The sequence below is a fragment of the Lynx rufus genome, unplaced genomic scaffold (assembly GCF_022079265.1).
Source record: "Lynx rufus isolate CCGP_SWC_20201006 ecotype Redwood Valley unplaced genomic scaffold, mLynRuf1.p SCAF_4, whole genome shotgun sequence".
In the NCBI taxonomy this organism is placed as follows: Eukaryota; Metazoa; Chordata; class Mammalia; order Carnivora; family Felidae; genus Lynx; species Lynx rufus.
Window position 1 is genome coordinate 19,849,280 of NW_025814856.1, and position 20,163 is coordinate 19,869,442.

At 45.2% G+C, this 20,163-nt stretch overlaps 1 protein-coding gene across 2 annotated transcripts in view; it reads left to right on the forward strand.

Annotated features, from left to right (window-relative positions):
- The window catches only part of RAD54L2 (RAD54 like 2), a 111,346-nt gene extending 91,435 nt beyond the window's left edge, over positions 1 to 19,911 (forward strand). For both annotated transcript variants that reach the window (XM_047096191.1, XM_047096192.1), the window contains 13 exons: positions 137 to 479; positions 1,166 to 1,343; positions 2,592 to 2,843; positions 3,071 to 3,189; positions 4,591 to 4,709; positions 7,580 to 7,679; positions 8,431 to 8,636; positions 9,042 to 9,214; positions 9,955 to 10,151; positions 13,180 to 13,379; positions 14,455 to 14,544; positions 16,755 to 16,847; positions 18,738 to 19,911. In XM_047096191.1, the coding sequence (XP_046952147.1) occupies positions 137 to 479; positions 1,166 to 1,343; positions 2,592 to 2,843; positions 3,071 to 3,189; positions 4,591 to 4,709; positions 7,580 to 7,679; positions 8,431 to 8,636; positions 9,042 to 9,214; positions 9,955 to 10,151; positions 13,180 to 13,379; positions 14,455 to 14,544; positions 16,755 to 16,847; positions 18,738 to 19,732 (3,065 nt within the window). In that variant the 3' untranslated portion in view covers positions 19,733 to 19,911. The remainder of the gene's footprint in view (positions 1 to 136; positions 480 to 1,165; positions 1,344 to 2,591; positions 2,844 to 3,070; positions 3,190 to 4,590; positions 4,710 to 7,579; positions 7,680 to 8,430; positions 8,637 to 9,041; positions 9,215 to 9,954; positions 10,152 to 13,179; positions 13,380 to 14,454; positions 14,545 to 16,754; positions 16,848 to 18,737) is intronic.
- Positions 19,912 to 20,163: the final 252 nt, after the last annotated feature.

Below are 20,163 nucleotides of genomic sequence, written 5' to 3' on the forward strand. Positions count from 1 at the left end.
ACTAATGGGGGCTGACTCTTGCTTTCCTGCTTCCTTCATTTCTTCTGTCTCCTCCAGGGTGCACCCCTACTTCTCATATTGTTGACTAAGAGCAGGCCCTCTCACCCTCTGACTCCGGATCCTCTTCCCTCCCTAGAGTTTGAGAAGGCCTTATGCCGCCCTGGCCCTGATGTGGTGATTTGTGACGAGGGACACCGCATCAAAAACTGCCAGGCCAGCACCTCACAGGCCCTGAAGAACATTCGCTCTCGCCGCCGAGTGGTGCTGACCGGGTACCCCCTGCAGAACAACCTCATTGAGTACTGGTGCATGGTGGACTTTGTGCGCCCAGACTTCCTCGGCACCCGGCAGGAGTTCAGCAACATGTTTGAACGCCCCATCCTGAATGGGCAGTGTATTGACAGCACGCCTCAGGATGTCCGCCTCATGCGGTACCGGAGCCACGTCTTGCACAGCCTCCTGGAAGGCTTTGTGCAGAGGTGAGCCATCCTCAGGGCCCTGTGTTTTGAACCATCAGAGACCCATTGGTGTAACAGGCATGCAAAGCTGTCCCAAAGGGGGACTGTTACAGCAGGAGGGTCCCTCCCTAGTGGGTGATAGTAAAACTTTCCTTTTACTGAGTAGCTTTTCCTGAATAGCACACAAATGATGGATAGCCACTGTTTCAGTCCTCTGAAAGTTTGGCCTAGAAGTACTTCTCTCAGAAGTTAATCTTTGAAGTTTCTAGGGATACCTACCTTACTTGCTGAGAAGCAAAAGAGAGCTAGCCTTCTGCTGACTCTGAAAGCATAGAAATGCTGGTTCCCGGGGGCATGGCCTCACCAGTGTCAGCATCTCGGTAGATGTAGTTAAGCCGGTCTAAAACAATTTCCTTGTTTTTCCTTGTTAAGATGGAGTATGTGCAGAAAGCTTAGAGAAACAGCCCTAGATCTGGGTATGAACCTGGAGCTCCCGGTCTCTGCCACCCAATCCTCTTTGCTTTAGTTCTTATCCTTAAAATGAGTTTCTTCTGATGGTCGCTAAACCAATCCTTATTGTTCTAAGTCTGTTGTGAATGTTGAGATCCTCAAAAGGAGGTGTGGCAGAAATGCAGGATTCTTTTGTTATCCTGCACTGACCCCTCCTGGCCACACTGGCTTGATGATTCTGATCTCTGCCTTCGTAGGAGAGGCCACACTGTGCTGAAGATTCATCTACCTGCCAAGGAAGAAAATGTGATCCTGGTGCGGCTCTCAAAGATCCAGCGAGATTTGTACACACAGTTCATGGACCGTTTCCGAGACTGTGGTAGCAGTGGCTGGCTGGGGCTGAACCCCCTCAAGGCTTTCTGTGTGTGCTGCAAGGTGTGTTGAGGCCTCAGGGAATACTGAGATATGAATGAAGGTTGCACATGGTCCCAAGGAAGTTATTCCTGCTAGGAGTCCTTGATAAGGGAAGAATAAAGTGACAGGGGTCCCCCTCGGTTTGCTGCATTGAAGAACTGGGGGCCCCAAGGAGAAATATGCTGGTTGTGTGCTGCACAGTTCCTGGGGGTGCCACTCAGCCTGTGATATAAATGGTGCTCCTTGCAGTTGTGCAGTTCATCTGGTCAACTTGTGGTACCAAACTTGAGAAATCACTTCCTTTCTCACTGATTTTTTTTCACTTGGGAGAAAGGGGTAGTGGAAAAACATTGTGGGGCAGTTTTTGTCTGTTAGCATAATCAAGATTCAAGAAATATATAGCTTAGACAAGTTATTGGGGTACCTTGTGTTTGATTCTGCGTTTAATCAGATTGAGACCTCTTTCATCCTGATAATGTTTGAGATAGTTTGGGGATAGCAAGGCCCAGGTATCTAGCACTAAGCTTCATGAATAGGTTGATGAACCCTGACTTATCTTTAGTATGTGCTTCTTGTTGACTAATGAAGGATCTGCTTCTTTGACAGCTGTCAGCCAACCTGTTGGGTATTATTCCCAACTGACCACTGCTTTAATGAGTCAACTGAAGGAGTATGTCAGGGGCAGATGGGATTTCAAAATGTTTCTTTTGTAACCACAGTGCTAGACCAGGGCCAGGAAGCTACAGCAGATATGGTCTGTGAGGATGCTACAGTGCCAACACACCCTTCCTATCCCCCCACCTCTGCCCCCACCCCAGGAATTCTCAACTCCTGCTGGGAACAGTCCCTGAAATGACTTCTGGTTGGTCATCTGTAAGTTAGATACATTTGTCCATAGGAAGAGATTGGTCTTGTTTTGTAGTTTCAGACAGTAGTTGGCTGTAGCCACACAGTGAAACAGGGACATTCTTACCCTTATTTAAATAAGAATGCAAGGCTTGTGACACAGCCTTTTTGATTATGCCTATGGGCATATGGGCATGCCTGCTGGTATGAACTCTTCCCCTTGTGTTATGGTGATCACAGTTAGTTAAAATGAATGCGTAGGCTCTTTGGCTATGAGGGAGTTGGAGATACTTTAATTTTTAGCGTGACAGTGTATGCTGTAGGACCAGTGTGTGTTTCAGCAAGTACATGTTTCTTGACTCTCTGGGACACCCTTAGCTTGTTCTCTGCCCTGTGTCATTTCCCCTTTAACTTGAACTCCAGATCTGGAATCACCCGGATGTGCTGTATGAAGCCCTTCAGAAGGAGAGTCTGGCCAATGAGCAGGACCTAGATGTGGAGGAACTTGGCTCAGCTGGGACTAGTGCTCGCTGCCCATCACAGGGAACAAAAGGCAAGGGGGAGGACAGCACCTTGGCTTCCTCAATGGGAGAAGCAACCAATAGCAAATTCCTACAAGGGGTTGGCTTCAACCCTTTCCAGGAGCGAGGCAACAACATTGTCACATATGAATGGGTGAGTCAAGCAGAAACTTCTATGCCCATAAACCACTGCTGAGAAGGGATGGTACAAAGCAAAGCCTATGTGGGAAGAGGGTGGGGGTTGTACAATGCATTGTGCTGCCAAGTCTCTGCAGGGAACTATAAAGGTTGCCCATGAGCTTCTGCCTTGGAAGGAGTGAATTTTATTTCTAGTGATCTGGCCACGGACCTTCTCTAAGCTGCCTCATTTCTCTATTGCAGGCCAAGGACCTTTTGACTAATTACCAGACTGGGGTCTTAGAGAACTCTCCCAAAATGGTATTGCTTTTCCACCTGATTGAGGAAAGTGTGAAGCTTGGGGACAAGATTCTCGTGTTCAGGTAGGAAGAGAAATTCCCCAGTATTACTGTGTATCTATAGTAGAGTGACATAGCCCCTACAGAGTAAGACTGTCTGGGGTAACCCCAGCTCCTTTTTTTGTTTTGTTTTGTTTTGTTTTGTTTTGTTTTGTTTTGTTTTCATGCCTCTGCAAACCAGTGCTTCTTGTGAGGACCTTCTTGCATTTCATCTCATTCTTGGAGTTTCTTATTTTGCCCAATGTGATTTCTCTGCAGAGAACTGTTTAAAACCCTAGGCTGACATTGGAGTCATAGTCTAACCCTTCATATTGTGGCCCACATCAGATCTGGCCTGTGGCTTGCCTGAAAGCTAGTTTTTACATTTTTAAATGTTTTAAAAGAAGAAGAAGAAGAAGAAGAAGAAGAAGAAGAAGAAGAAGAAGAAGAAGAAGAAGAAGAAGAGGAGGAAGGGTATTCAACAGACTGAATGTGGTCTGCAAAGCCTAAAAATATTTAGTATCTGGCCTTTTCCAGAAAACATTTGCTGACCTCTGATCTAATCTGCTTCGGTCCCTCCCCAGCCTTTTTTTTTTTTTTTTTTTTTAATTAAAAACAATTAAGGAGGAGGGCACCTGGCTGGCTCAGTCAGTAGAGCATGGTGACACTTGCTCTCAGGGTTGTGAGTTCAAACCCCACGCTGGGTGTGGAGTCTACTTAAAAAAAAAAAAAAAATTTTTTTTTTTTTTTTTTTTTTGTTGCTTTGTATGTAAGGTCAAATAAGTAATATGATTTGTTCCAGAGTTACATTCTGTGGCCAGAGTTTTGAGTTCCATCAAGGCTTGACTCTTCAGGGAAACAGACATATTTTCTTTCAAACAGACATGCTTTCTTTTTGCTCTGGCTAGATTATGCCCCCATGAGAGCTAAGGGGTATCTTGGGAGCCTCAGAGTAAAGGTTTCCATGTGTGGCACACGTTGAGAGGAGAGCGGTAATTCTAACTGGGGGAGAGTTTAGTGTTCCGCTGGTTTTATATATCACTTCTGAGGAGACTGCTTCTCTTTATAACTTGAAAGCCCTAGTAAGACCCATAATTTTGATTGTGGCCTGTAGTTCTAACGTATGTAACGTTGGTTTTTAATGCTGATGCTATTTGTTACTATGTACTGAGCTAAACCCCAGAATTTAGGGGAAGTAATTGAGGAAGAATTGAGGAAGTAATAGGGTAGCAAATTTAGTGGGGGTGGTGGTAAGTGTATGGACGACTCTGCTCCCATTATGAACTAGGGAGAATACCCCTAGTGGTTCTTTGTGGGGTTACCTCTTATGGGGAGCAGGTTCTGGGAGCTCCCACTGTCAGAAGGCTATATATGATTGTGAGTCCACTGGGGAACAAGATTCCCTTGGGTCTGGGAGCCTTCTGAACCAAATGTTGTCCCTTCCAGCCAGAGCCTTTCCACTTTGGCTCTCATCGAGGAATTCCTAGGGAAACGAGAAGTGCCCTGTCTACCTGGTGCTGATGGGCAAGGAGTACAGAAGTGGGTTCGAAACGTCAGCTACTTCCGTGAGTTCACTGCTGCTTTGTTTCTGGAGCCTTGGCAGGGTCTGCTTAAGGCTTTCCTTTCCTTCTCTGCATTTTTGTCTTCTACTCCGTTCTCCACCAAATGTGTAGGAGTATCCGGAGTAACCAAAAGCAGGGAGGTATTGAGAGCAAGCTGCTATGTGTGAGGCACTGTACTAGGGGCTGGGGAGCTTGGGCAAGATACGGGGAGAGCAGAGAAGTAGAAGACATAAACCTTGTCTTCATCTGAGATACAGCAACTCCAAGACAAATACAAAGCAGCACTGATCGAGTGCCCTTATAGGTTCTAAGGAGAATAGAATCGTTGTGGGAAGGATGATTGGAGAAGGATTCCTGGAGGAGGCAGAACTTGCAGTAGACTGGTAAAGATGGGGAGAATTTGAATATACAGAGTTAGTGTGGCCCAAAGATCATTCTAGGAAGAAGCAACAGAGTGAATATAGGCCATGATCGTGCATTCTGTACAGGGGAGATAGTATCCCTAAGAGGGTGAAAATTGGTTCTTGAGGGGACAAAAAAAAAAAAACTTAACTTTTCACAAATATAAAGCTCAAATAGGCATCCAGTAAATAAACATATACAGTATATCTGTGGCATTTAAATTTTCATGAGGGACGTGTCAATTGGGGAAAAAAATGTATAAAAAGGCTTCTTAAAGGGGGTGGTCATGAAAAACAAAAGTTAAGAAATATTAACCTCATGTACTTACTGTCCAGATATTGACATTTGGGCCAGATAATTCCTTTTGTAGGTTGGGCGGGGGGGGGGGGGGGATGCAGCAAGGGGGTGCTGTCCTGTGCATTGTAGGACTTTTAGTAGCGTCCCTGGTCGCTATTCATTAGATGACAGTAGCATCCACCCAGTTATAACATCCAAAAATGTCTCCAGACGCTGCCAACTGTCCCCTGTAGGGTGGGAGGGCTAGGAAATAACCCTTGTTGAGAAACACTGGCCTAAAGGAAGTATTTAGAGAATAGAGGTTCATGGGTGGTAGGAAGACCCAATGCCGAGCTGTGCTTGGGAACTGTGGGAACTCAGGTTGGAAAGGTAGGTTGGGGTGCCAGTTGAAAGAGCCTCTAATACCAATTAAACTGATACTTCCTATAACAGTGATCATCCAGTCCTGCATGTGGTATTTCATCTCCTTAGCTTTGTCCTTTTCTCTCTTTTCCCTAGGGTGACAAATGTAGCCCCTCCTCTCTTATTCATGCTGCTGCCGCCTTTTTTTTTTTTTTTTCCTTCCAAGATTTTATATAAATTCAAGTTAGTTAAGGGTAGTATTAGTTTCAGGAGTGACTTAGTGATTCATCACTTATATACAACACCCAGTGCTCATCACAAGTGCCCTCCTTAATACTCATCATGCATTTAGCCCATCCCCCACCCACCTCCCTGCCAGCAACCCTCAGTTTGTTCTCTATAGTTAAGAGTTTCTTAGGTTTGCCTCCTTCTCTGTTTTTAATTTATTTTATTTTTCCTTCCCTATGTTCATCTGTTTTATTTCTTAAATTACACATATAAATGAAATCATAGGGTGTTTGTCTTTCTCTGACTTATTTCACTTAGCATAATATCATCCAGCTCCATCCATGTTGCAGATGGCAAGATTTCATTCTTTTTCATTGCTGAGTAGTATTCCATTGTATGTTACATACATACAAACCACATCTTCTTTATCCATTCATCAGTCAGTGGACATTTGGGCTTTTTCCATAATTTGGCTGTTGTTGATAATGCTGCTATAAACATTGGGGTGCATGTCCCCCCCCCCTTTTTTTTTGCTTGTGCCCCTTTGAATCAATATTTTTGTATCCTTTGGACACATACCGAGTAGTGCAGTTGCTAGGTTGTAGGGTAGTTCTATCTTTAACTTTCTGAGGAACCTCCACACTCTTTTCCAGAGTGGCTGCTCGAATTTGCATTATCACCAACAGTGTAAGAGTGTTCCCCTTTCTCTGCATCCATGCCAACATCTGTTGTTTCCTGAGTTATTAATTTTAGCCATTCTGACAGGTATGAGGTGGTATCTCATTGTGGTTTTAATCATCCCTGATGATGAGTGATGTTGAGCATTTTTTCATGTGTCTTAAGCATTTGTATGTCTGCTTTCGAGAAATGTCTGTTCATGTCTTCTGCCCATTTCTTAACTGAATTTTTTTGGTGTTTTTGGGTATTGAATTTGATAAGTTCTTTATAGATTTTGGATACTAGCCCTTTCTCCGATATGTCATTTGCAAGTATCTTCTCCTATTCTGTAGATTGCCTTTTAGTTTTGTTGATTGTTTTCTTTGCTGTTATTCATGCTTCTTCTTAATTGAAGGTTACTTTTTCCCCTTCCTTTGAACTTCCTTCTTTTCATCCATATGCCCCATCCCACTGCCCCAGATCTATTCTTTTTAATGTCTCCTTATAGTAAGCTCTTAATCATAGGAGTTTGTTAACAATGCAAATTCCTGGTGGAGGGACAACATCCATATCACAACACAGAACTCTTAGTCCTTCTGCACTCACCAGGATTTACAGGACTGAGGTAGAGAGGTCACCCTGAGCCAGCTTTTACCAAGCTTCCGTATTTAGAGTGGTTCTTATGCAATCTAAAGTCTAGGAACCTTGACCTTAGAATTAGTTTGTCTATTAAAGGGAGAAACATAGTTTGTAATCCTTGTTGCACGTGGCGATATTTGAAAATTATAGGTGCCTGGGACTCACTGTAGACCCATGGAATGTCCATGGGGGTGGAATCAGAATACTGTAGTGTATTTGTTTCGTTTTAAAAACACATTTGCCCAGTGATTTTGCTGTGTACCCGTGCCCTTATATGTCCATTTCTTGTGGTTTTCCTTCTGTCCTAGGGCTAGATGGTAGCACCCCTGCCTTTGAGAGGGAGCGGCTCATTAATCAGTTCAATGATCCCAGCAACCTCACCACCTGGCTATTCCTTCTGTCCACAAGGTGAGTGGATCCTGAGAGCAGAGGTCAGAGGGCTGTATTCAGGGCAGCTAGCCACGTGGGCAGGTACCCAAAGGCTCATCCAAGTTTCATCAGAAGAGATCTGCTCGGGTTTGTGACTTGTTTTTGAAGTCAGAGAGGGGACCCCAAAAGGAAGTTGTGTTAGAAGGGTAGTCATCATAATAGTGTCACGAAGTTCTTTGAGCCCTTCATTAATAATAGTCATACTTAGCTTTTCTCTCAGGAGTACTCTGAGTCTTAGATGATGGGATTAATGTGAAAGTGCTTTAAAAAGCAGAAAGTGTAATGTAACTGTAAAAGGCGATGGCATTATTTGTCTTATGCCAAGCAGCTTGAAGGCTGTGCTGTGTTCTGCCATCAGAATGCCCTTGATGGGTGTGAACTAGTCATTTTCCTAAGCTGTTAGACTAAACACACCAGAAACATCTGTATGCAGAGGTTTCCCTTCACCAAGTGACATCACTCTGGGGCCAGGATGCAGGGGCCTTACTAATTACAGAGGAGAAAGAGTGGGTTTTCTTTCAAAACTGGTCAACACTTCTGTTTTGGATTTTCAGGGCATACTTTTCAGTGCTTGAGCAATGTACTGTTCATCAGCAGGAGAGTACAATCCTCCAGTATGTCATGCTTAGAACAAAGGAGGTGATATGGGGCTATCAGTCACAGTCAAATTTCAGTTTGAAAACGGTCTTTAAAACGAAAGGTTCTGTGACTGTTGGCTTGTGTTTTACAGGGCTGGATGCTTGGGTGTGAATCTGATCGGTGCCAACCGAGTGGTGGTGTTTGATGCTTCTTGGAACCCTTGCCATGATGCCCAGGCAGTGTGTCGGGTATACCGTTATGGCCAGAAAAAGCCCTGTCACATCTATCGCCTTGTGGCTGATTTCACCCTTGAAAAGAAGATCTATGACCGACAAATTTCCAAGCAGGGCATGTCAGGTAGGGCATCTTCCAGGCACAATATTATCCTTATTATATCAGTGGTGGGAGGGGAGGGCCAGGTTGTAGGAACACACGTAAGCTTTGAATCACAGAAGGTCAGCAGTTCCTCCCATCTCATTCTGATTCAAATAATTGCTTAAGAGGTGATTGACCTCAACTTGTCCTGGGCAGGTTTAATGATAAGAACTGAGTGTAGGTATACAGGTTTCTCTTATGATATTTCCATTTCACCAGGGCCTCAGACCTGGTCTTTGACTTTCAAATATGGGATGGACTGAGGTAGTTTAGATATTAATGACAGTTATACCAACCACAACCTCTCTTGTCTGCCAACCTTTGTAGCTGTGCTTTTGCAGTCTTCTCTGTCACATACTGACTTTCTCCATGTCTTCTCGCTTCTAGATCGGGTGGTGGATGATCTCAATCCAATGCTGAACTTTACCCGGAAGGAGGTGGAGAACCTACTGCACTTTGTTGAGAAGGAGCCAGCTCCCCAAGCATCCTTGAACATAAAGGGGATCAAGGAGCCAGTACTCCAACTTGCCTGTCTGAAGTACCCTCACCTCATCACCAAGGTGAGAGCCTGGGATGCATGCAGTTCCCAGTACAGCAGTGTCCACTCAGGGAAGCTTGTCTGGCAAACTACTTTCCTTCATCTGAAGCTTTGTTTCATACAGAAGACTTGAACTCATCTGGTTCTCTCCTTACCCTGTGAAGTTTCCCACCCCAGTCTTATTCTAGCAGTGCTCAGCTCAGCCATGTGGAATAATTTGTCCAGTGTGAGTTTTTCCTAGCAGAAAGAAGGGGTAAAGTTCTAGAAATGTAGTCTAGTAATTCTCTGAACTCTACCATCCTTTTATTTTTTAAGTGTTTATTTATTTTGGAAGAGAGAGAGAGTGAGCATACGTGCTGTACCCGTGTGAGCCAAGGAGAGAGAGGGAGATAGAGAAAATCCCAAGCAGGCTCCACACAGTCAGTGTGGAGCCCAACGCGGGGCTCCATCTCACAAACCATGAGATCATGACTTGAGCCGAGATTAAGAGTTGGATGCTTAATGGACTGAGCTACCCAGGCGCCCCTCTCCCATCCTTTTGATATAGAAGGCAGATTTGGGCTGTCTAAAGGTGGGGCTGGGTTAAAGTTGTGAGTTATACTCTTGACAAAAAGACAGTAAACCTGCTTATGTGTCTGTAAGCAGGCTCTTTGCGAGTGCTGGAGATAGCCACCCCTTTCTCAGTTTCAGAGTAAGCCTCATTGTATATCAGTTGTGTTGGCACAGACTGATAATTAAATCAATGTCCTCCTGTGTCCCCAGGAGCCTTTTGAGCATGAGTCACTGCTCCTTAACCGAAAGGATCACAAGCTGACCAAGGCTGAGAAAAAAGCAGCAAAGAAAAGCTATGAGGAAGACAAGCGCACATCCGTCCCCTATACCCGCCCGTCGTATGCGCAGTATTACCCTGCAAGCGACCAGAACCTGACCAGCATCCCTGCTTTCAGTCAGAGAAACTGGTGAGTCACTGAAAGGGGAGGAAGGCCTGCTGCTGGGCCAGGCCCAAACCTTTTGACTGGTTCTGTTTTTAAAAAATTTAAAAAAAAATTTTTTTTTATGTTTATTTATTTCTGAGACAGAGAGAGACAGAGCATGAGTGGGGGAGGGGCAGAGAGAGAGGGAGACACAGAATCAGAAGCAGGCTCCAGGATCTGAGCTGTCAGAACAGAGCCCGACACGGGGCTCGAACTCACAAACCATGAGATCATGACCTGAACTGAAGTTGGTCGCTCAACCAATTGAGCCACCCAGGTTGAGCCCTGACTGGTTCTGTTTTAAACAAAGGGAGAGCCTATAACTTGCTTGCTGGTTGTTGTGAACCGACAGGTTCTGCTCTTGGATGAGGTTCCAAAGCAGTTCAGCAGCCCTGGTGTTTTAAGTGGCTCTGGCTGAAAGAGTGACCTACTGGCTTTGTGACTCAGAAGAGTCCTTCTAGACTCCTGGAGAGGTGCAGCTTCCCAAGACACAGAGGCCCATCCCTCCCACACAGCTGCCTTCATATCTGTAGCGCCTTGGTCCTAGATCTTGCTTAAGCAGTGAAGTTCAAGGGTGAAGGCCAGGTCTTTTGCGGGTCTTGGATTGCAGTCAAGGAATTCTGCTGCTCTTAATGGGATTTTCATTGTGTGGCTGTGCCACAATTCTGAGAAAAAAATCTTTTTCTTGAGAACAGCTTCCAAAGTATGAACATGATAGAAGCTAGTTGCTAAGCAAAGAGCTTCTTTCTAAGAAATTACAAAACATTATCTATGCTTAATTTTTTTCATTTTAAGGCAAAGTACTTCATAGGCCTTACCAGATTGACTGCCTGATTGAGTGGTTTGCATTAAAAAAATTTTTTGTTTTATTATCCTTTTTTAAAAAGTTTTTTTACCTTTATTTATTTTTGAGAGACAGAGCACAAGTGGGGAAGGGCAGAGAGAGAGAGAGGGAGACACAGAATAAGAAGCAGGCTCCAGGCTCTGAGCTGTCAGCACAGAGCCCAACGCGGGGCTTGAACTCACGAACCTTGAGATTATGACCTGAGGTGAAGTCAGACGCTTAACGGACTGAGCCACCCAGGTGCCCCTAAAACTTTTTTCCTATGAAGATTACGTGTTAAAAAAAAACTTGACAAATGAGGTTCTAAGGGAAATGAAACCATGTAAATTTTACTTAAGACTAATTTTTGGTGAGTAAATTTGCTACTCTTTTTTTTTTTTAATGTTTATTTTTGAGAGAGAGACAGAGCATGAGCAGGGGAGGGGCAGGGAGAGGAAGACACAGAATCCAAAGCAGCTCTAGGTTCTGAGCTGTCAGCACAGAGCCTGAGGCGGGGCTTGAACTCATGAACCGTGAGATCGTTACCTGAGCCAAAGTCAGAAGGCTAACTGAGTGAGCCACCCAGGTGCTCCAAATTTGCTACTTTTTATGTACAAGATGCTTTCAAGAAAAATGTTATTCTCTTTCAAAGCCTTCAGACTTTATTTCTGTGTCATTTTCCAAGATACTATTGTCTGGGAATGTTCTCCTTTCTTGTCCTCCACCTGTTTTTTTCTCTTTTCTGGGCTTCCCCATGAAGCAACAGGAATGGAGTAAGCCTGAACCCAGTGAGAAAAAAGCCATGTTGGGGGAAGATGTGACAAATGGGCTGGGCTGTGGGCTTTTGTGGCCCATCTCTGGTTCTTTGGGAGGCACTAGCCTCTCACAGCACTTGATGAGCCATACCATGATCCTGTTGATTCTTCCTCCTGTCTGGGTATATGTGAGGAGGGCTTTCTGCCCAATTTCCTTGCTTCAACCCCTGCAGAGTAGGGAGCTTAGGCTAGATTCCTGTTACCCTGACTTTTACCCTGATCAGACTTTGAATTCTAGGAAGACTCCCACTGGCATCTGACCAGGGCTGCTAGCCCTGCTAGCTCCTGCAAAGCTACCCTGGGCAGACTGAGGAAATGAGACTCAGACATAGAGCATAGGAAATGAGACATAGAGCTTATTGTGCTCTATGGCCTATCTAGGAATACAGGAGTCCACAGGGCCCAGAGGGCTACCCAAAATTGCCTGTAGCAACCTCAGAGCAATGTTCTTCGGTCAGGTAAGAAAGAATATACCAGTCCAAGGAGGTCTTCCCCCCAAGACTGAAGACCAAAGGCACAAATTTCAGAAAGCTTAGAGACAGGGTCTTAATTTCAAAAATCTTAAATCAGGAGTAGTTTTCTCAAGGTACCAACATTCATTTGAAAGGAAAGTGAAGAATGAGGAGTGCATCATTGACCATCGGGTAACATTTGGCATGCTGGCATAAGATGCACAGCGGTGCTCAGGCTGGCCATGGCTGTGTGCCATTCAGAGACCCGGGTTCTGTGAACAGCGTTTTGGCTGCCGCTGCTTTTGTAGTGGTCATGACTAGAGGAGTACTTTGGACATTGGCCCCAGGAGGAGCCCAATGAAGTGTAATGTGGAGGAGAGAGGTGTCTGCATTACTTATTGAAACTAGAGGTTCCAGAGAATAAATATGGTTGATGTTGAACATGTGCTCTCTCAAGATCACCTGAACATGTGGCATTACATGGCCTTTTCCTGGGTGAGTGGGGAAAATTACACCCCTTTGCCTTCAACTTGGCATGCACTGTGTTCTGAAGAATTTCTTCTCCCTTATTGCATCTTTACCTTTTCCTAACTTCCCTCCAAGGACTAATCCCTAATGTATATAGACAGTCCAAATTCTAGAGGAGCAAATGTCACCTCAGATCTCCAAAAAGATATTATTCTGCTGACATCTGATTCTTCTTTGACTCTGAGAGGCTGTATGTCTCATTGCCACTCTGTCTCAGTCCTGCTTCTAGTCTCCTTTTGAATTGGCCATACTCTGCAGGTTTTTCTGGTTCTTCTCAGTAGCAGCTGAGAATGGGGGTACTGTAGAATGGGGGAATCTGGAGAAACTCTGCAGCCTTCAGAAAGGTAAGGGCTGTTCTGCTAAAGTCTCTTAGTGTGTTTGTCTTTCTCTCACAGGCAGCCAACACTGAAGAGTGATGAGAAGCCTGTGGCCAGTGTTCGTCCTGTGCAGTCCACCCCCATCCCCATGATGCCCCGGCATGTCCCACTGGGAGGCAGTGTAAGCTCTGCCTCCAGCACAAATCCAGCCATGAACTTCCCGATCAACTACCTACAGCGCGCGGGGGTCCTTGTGCAGAAGGTGGTCACCACAACAGGTTGGGAACTCCTAGGTCCTCTTCCAGGGCTGCCTATCCCTTTTAAACTTACTTTGTTCATTCAGGAGGTATTTATTAAACACCTTTTATATTCTAGGCCTTACTACACTGGCACTGTGGGTAAAAATAGAGAAGATAGTCCCTGATCTTGAGGAATTTGCATTCTAATGGAATATCTTAAGAATTCTAACATGGAACTGGGTTTTCTTAAATGTGATATGTAGGATAGACACTGTAGAGATTGTGGAAATTTCACGGGAACACAGAGTTGGTCTGAGAGGTGTGAATGTGTTGAGTCCTGCCTGACTGTAGGGTCAGCTGGGTATAAACTGTCAACTTCCCTAATTAATTAGAATACCTGAATGTCACTTGCTTCTTTCTTTGTGAGTTTGATGTGAATTGAACATGGTGGGCCAGTGGTAGGAGGCTGGCAGCCCGTCTCTCTCTGCAGTTGGTTCTTTGGGAAGGACAGCATTTCATGGAGCTGTTTTTCATCTTATTACCTAGAAATATTCATGGTACATAAATTTGAGTAAAAATACCTTAGATTTTTGAGTATGAAAATAATATGTGTCCATTATAAAAAATTGTGAAATGACTAAAGACAAAAAGCGAGCCCCTTATAATCCTACTTCTGCTGATTCTCAAACATACGTTTTATTCTTTAGTTAGGTGTGGAGTAATGCCAGCAAGGAAGAGGACGAGGCCACTTTTGGAGCCTAAAGTGATGTGGAGCAGATGGATTCAGATGGCTTAGAGAGGAGGACAACAAACAAATATAGAAATAATCATTTGAACTAGGACTTTTTCCAAACTAAAACTATGAATTTTTAATTAAATCAAGGGAAATTGATCAGAAAGATGATCAGATTTTTTAAAAGGTTCTCATTCTCACAGTATTCTTTGCTAGGCAACTGTGAGAGGAGGCCCTGCTTGCTTCTCCTCCCTTGGTTCAGACCTCTGCTCCACTGAGAGGCTTTAGGGAAGCCATTGAGGAACAGGGGTAGACACGGACTTTGCATCTTCTTCCCTTCTCAGTCAGGTAATCTAAATCTGAGGTCTGTATCTTCACTAGATATTGTTATTCCTGGACTCAACAGCTCCACAGATGTACAGGCGAGAATTAATGCTGGTGAGAGCATTCACATCATCCGTGGGACGAAAGGTAAGAGCCCGACCACAGGGCCCATCCTCTACTTTTGGTTCAGAGTGTGGGACTGGGAAGCAGAATAAATATATATGGCCTGAGCTAGAGGGAGGATAGGAATCGTCCTATGTAAGAATGTCACATGTGGAGGAAGCATGAGAAGAAGCATTTCTAGGAGCTTAGCAGAGTTGGGGTGGGCCCAAAAGAGATCTGTCAGTGGCTTAAAAGAAGAGAGTTAGGGTCTCTCCATTCCTGTATTTTTGTCCTTGTTTTTATGGAGAATCTTGAGTTGAGTTTGAATAGACACCATGTTTTGTATCAATCACAGTGTGTTGATAGTGATGCTATCAGCTAGAAGTGCCTGGGTACGACCTGGTGGTGTACTAATCATGGCAAGCCCCCACAGACATTTCCCAGAGGCAGTGTGGTGACTGGACTGGCCCTGTGGTTCTTACTGTGATTGCATGATGCACCTCAGCAGCAACCATCAGTGGACTTTGAAAAAACAAAGCTTATGACTCACAGGTCCTGGTAGGTGCACAGCACCCCAGGGCTACACAATGAGTTTATGGGTAGAGAAACAGGGAGAGACGGCCTGGGTTTCTATTAGGATCCAGGAGTTGGGGTGGTTAGAGTTTTGTGGGTTACTCTTTATTGGTAAATTTAAAACGTAAGAGCAGGAATTAGGGAATGGGAAAGGAAAAGCAGGGTCACTCAGGGTTCAATTTTCTGGGTTACTCTGGGCTTTCTAAAAGGGGAACTTCATGGGTAGGCACAGTCTGGTTCCTTATCTACTTGTTTAGTTAGTAGCTGTCATACAGGTGCAATTGGCTTATTTGAGATAGATGTGTTTGAAGTGGATGCCTTGTTAAACAACAGCTTAATGCCTGGCACTTACACTGCACACAGGGAGACCAAAAGTGGAGGGAAAGAGCTGTGGAATGGGTTATTAGCTAACATGTATGTTGCTATGTTGTCTTACCCACTTGCTCAGAGTGGGGTGGAGGTCTGAATTAGGAAATGTATTGGGTAGATAAATTAGTATCTGTGGGTTGCATGACAGACATTTTGAGTGTGGTAATTTAAAAAGTCCACTGCCTCTGTCCTGCTTATAGACTGTAGACGGAGATGAGATTACTGGAAAGAGAAGTCTGGACTGGACATTGTCAGAATGCATTCTGAACCTATCATTCATATCAACCTTTACTACGAGGCTCCCTGAGGCTATTTAGCAAGGAGATTTTGCCCTAGCTTCTGTTGGGTCAAAGTACCTTTTAGGCTCAGGGAAAAGATGCCATGAAGTACATGACCCACAGAGAAGATTATACCCAGCCTCCTTACCAGACTCTTCTTAGCCTAAAGCATGGGTCAGCAAACTATGGCCCATGGGCCAAATCCAACCTGCTTGGATTCTGTAACTGTGAACTAAGCATGGGTTTTACATTTTTAATTGGCTAAAAAAAAAAATCAAAAGAATACTGTTTTGTGACACCTAAAAATTATATGAAATTCACATTTCAGTGTCCCTAAATAAAGATGTTTGGAGCACAGCCATGCCCAGCTGTTTTCAATCTATAGTAGGAGAGTTGAGTGGTTGTAACAGAGACCTTTTGGCCCACAAAGGCAAAAATATTTACCAGCTGGCCCTTTAAGAAAAAGTTTGCTGATCTCTAGCCCATAGGCAGCCCTGACCTTCCAGGAGATTGATATCAAAAAACAGAGAAGGTAGGGTTGTGCCCTATGGGAACAGAATGCTGGTCTTAAATTATTCCTATCAAGGTAGAAGAAGGTGTTGAGGCAACGAGGCTCCTTCTTCCCAGATTAAGAGGACTCCTGCCAGAGTACTTCATCCAGAACCAAGGCAGCCAACTTACTCTCTTTCACAGCATCCTGTTTATTTTCTCCATTGCATTTCATCTTTCCTGATATTTTCTGGTATCATTGTCTCTTTCTCTAGAGGTTGAGCCCTGTGAGACAGGTCCCTTTTCTGTCTTAACGTTCTTCAGTGTCTACCACAATGCCTCATAGTCACACAGTCTTATGGAGTAAATGAGTAATACTGGGTCCACAGTTCAATCGGTCCACTTGTCATTTCAGGGGATCTCAAGAAAGGGCATAAGACCTAATTTTATAGCTGGTTTCCCAGCCCACGATGCCTAGGCCTGGGGTTCCCAGGGTTGGCTGATTGTGTATCTGCTTCTAGCAGCCTTCCTCCTGTTTTTTGTTAGGGACATACATTCGCACCAGTGATGGGCGGATCTTTGCTGTCCGAGCAACTGGCAAACCGAAGGTCCCAGAAGATGGTCGGATGGCTGCCTCAGGTATAAGGCTTCTACTTTCTATTGACCTGCATGGCATTTGTTTGTTTGTTTTGGTTTGTAATTAATTAATTTTTTGAATAATGTGTATATAGTTCACAATTCAAAAGGTTTAAGAGGGGTAAAGTGAAAAGTAAGTTTTGCTCCCCCCACACTCCCAGCCATCTATTGCTCCTTTCTGAAGGTGTTACTCTCATTTGCTTTCTTCAGAGATATATTATACATATACTTGGTACAGGAATGTGTGTGTGTGTGTGTGTGTGTGTGTGTGTGTGTGTGTGTTAAGTATACATATGTAACTTTTCTCTGTATTTAAAAAAAATTTTTTTTTTATATTTATTTTTGAGAGAGAGAGAGAGAGACAGAGCGTGAGTGGGAGAGGAGCAGAGATAGAGAGAGGGAGACACAGAATCCAAAGCAGGCTCCAGGCTCTGAGTTGTCAGCACAGAGCCCAACGCAGGGCTCGAACCCACAAACCATGAGATCATGACCTAAGCCGAAGTTGGACACTTAACCAACTGAGCCACCCAGGCATCCCATCTCTGTATTTTTATTTTTTATTTGTTATTTTAAACTTTATTTATTTATTTGGAGAGAGAGGGAGAGCTCGAGCTCAAGCAGGGGAGGAGCAGAGAGAGAAATCCCAAGCAGGCTCCACACTGTCAGCGCAGAGTCTGACAAACCCACAAACTGTGAGATCATGACCTAAGCTGACATCAAGAGTCAGACGCCCAACTGGCTGAGCCACCCAGGCTCCCCCTCTATATTTTTAAAACAGATGCTAACTTACTATACTATACTGTTTATTTTTTCACTCACTAGTGTATCTCAGTACTTGTTCCTTACCATTTCTTTAGATGTGCCTTATTGAAGGTGTACACAGGATGCTGTTAGATGGGTATAACACAGCGCATTACCGAGTTCCCTGTCCTTGGACATTTACATTGTTTCACTCCCCTCTTACAGTACTGGTTCATAGTCATGTGGGTATGTCTATAGGATGAATTCCTAGAAGTGTGATTGCCAAGTCAAAGAGTGTGTATGTGGCACATTAACAGTGTTAGGAACTCTGTCCAAGTTCCCCTCTACAGGAGTGCCTCTCATCTATCCTTCCTCTGTGGAGTATGAGCACTAGACTGCTCTTGCTTCCAGCTTTTATTATGGAAATTTCCATACCTCCAGACAAGTTGAAAGAACAGCACGGTGAGCACCCATGTACCCTGCATCTAGGTCCAATGACTGTTACTGTTCTCATAAACTTTCTTCTGTCTCTCTCTCCCTTCCTATTATTGGAACTATTTGCAAATAGTGCTGAAGATGTCGTGTCATTTTACCTTTAAGTACTTCAGCACACATCTCTTAAGAGTAAGGACATTCTCCTCCTAGCCACAACACCATTATCACACTAAAAAGCTTAAAACTCCATAATAGTACCTGCTATCTAGACTATATCCCCAATTGTCCCAGTTGTCTTTCATGGCCATGGATTGGGTTTTGTTTTTAAACCAGGATGGACCTTTTTTTTAAACTTCATTTTCCTTTTCCCTCCCATCTTGGTCACTGGCTGTCTCTGCCCCCTGGAAGAGTCCAACTTGTTGCAGAAATGATCTCTTAGCTTTTCATATTCATTATCTCCTAGAATTCACTTTGGTCGAGTTTCACAGATTGGGGACCTGGGGTGTAGAGAAGTTATATGTCTTATCATTGACTTGTTTCCTAGATCAAGAGATTTCTTTCTTTGTGACTGGGAAAAGTTGACTGGGTGATGTTTGGATATCAAACTCTTTGAATTTGGGGGACCACAGGACAAGGGTTTTTTTAATGGAATTTTTCCTATACTCTCCTTCTCTCCCTGGCCATTCTGGTTCTCACTTACCTACATTTTATCCCCAGGTTCCCAGGGGCCTTCTCTCGAATCCACAAGCAACGGCAGACACAGTGCCTCATCACCCAAAGCCCCCGACCCCGAGGGGCTGGCCAGGCCCGTCTCTCCAGACAGCCCGGAGATCATCAGTGAGCTCCAGCAGTATGCAGATGTGGCTGCCGCCAGGGAATCCCAACAGAGCTCCCCAAACTCCAATGCCGCCCTGCCTGGCCCCCCGGCTCAACTCGTGGACAGCAGTGCTGTTCCTGGGACAGCTCTCGGGACTGAGCCTCGACATGGGGGTCATTGCCTCAATAGTTCCCTCTTGGTGACCGGCCAGCCCTGTGGTGACAGGAACCCAGTGTTGGACTTACGGGGCCATAAGCGAAAGATGGCCACGCCACCTGCTGCCCAAGAGTCAGCCCGCCGGCGGTCCAGGAAAGGCCACCTGCCAGCCCCCGTGCAGCCGTACGAACACGGGTATCCAGTTTCTGGCGGGTTTGCCATGCCACCTGTCTCCTTAAACCATAACCTCACCGCTCCCTTCACCTCCCAGGCTGGGGAGAACTCCTTGTTTATGGGCAGTACCCCCTCCTACTACCAGCTGTCCAATTTGCTGGCAGATGCCCGCCTGGTGTTTCCAGTGACTACTGACCCTCTGGTGCCAGCAGGCCCCGTCAGTTCCTCCTCCACGGCTACCTCAGTCACTGCCAGCAACCCCACCTTCATGCTCAACCCGTCTGTTCCAGGGATACTACCCAGCTATTCACTCCCATTCTCACAGCCACTCCTGTCCGAGCCGAGGATGTTTGCGCCTTTTCCTTCCCCTGTCTTACCCAGCAACCTTTCACGGGGCATGTCTGTCTACCCAGGCTACATGTCCCCACATGCAGGCTACCCTGCTGGCGGCCTCCTCCGGTCCCAGGTGCCTCCATTTGACTCTCATGAGGTTGCTGAGGTGGGCTTCAGCTCCAATGATGATGAGGATAAGGACGATGATGTGATAGAGGTCACTGGGAAATAGCTGGGGAGCCCCTCTCCACCTCACTCGGGGCCCCCCAGCAGGTTGCCCACCAAGCTGAAAGGCAGCAATCTGGGCTTTCTGAGAATAGGGCACTTGGCAGGAGGGGAAAGGAAGAGGGCAAAGAAAGGTGGTTGACTGTAGTGGCAGGGCTCTGTTGCTGTGTAACAAAAGAGGCAAAATAATCCAACAGGGCAGCAATAGCGGGAAATCAGGGACCCAAAACAGGAATGAAGGGGCAGGGCAGCCTGCCTCTCTTCCTGCCTGCCTTGCTTATGCTGTGTGCTTGCTTGCTTGCCATCTGAGCGTAGAAGCTCACATCCCATTTCTGTCTTTGGGAACATTCTCTCCCAAGAGAGCTGCCTTACTGGGTGACTTAGCTTGGCCTGGAGAGGGGAGGGGAGGGAAGGAGGGTAAGTGAAGGAGGGTGGGCA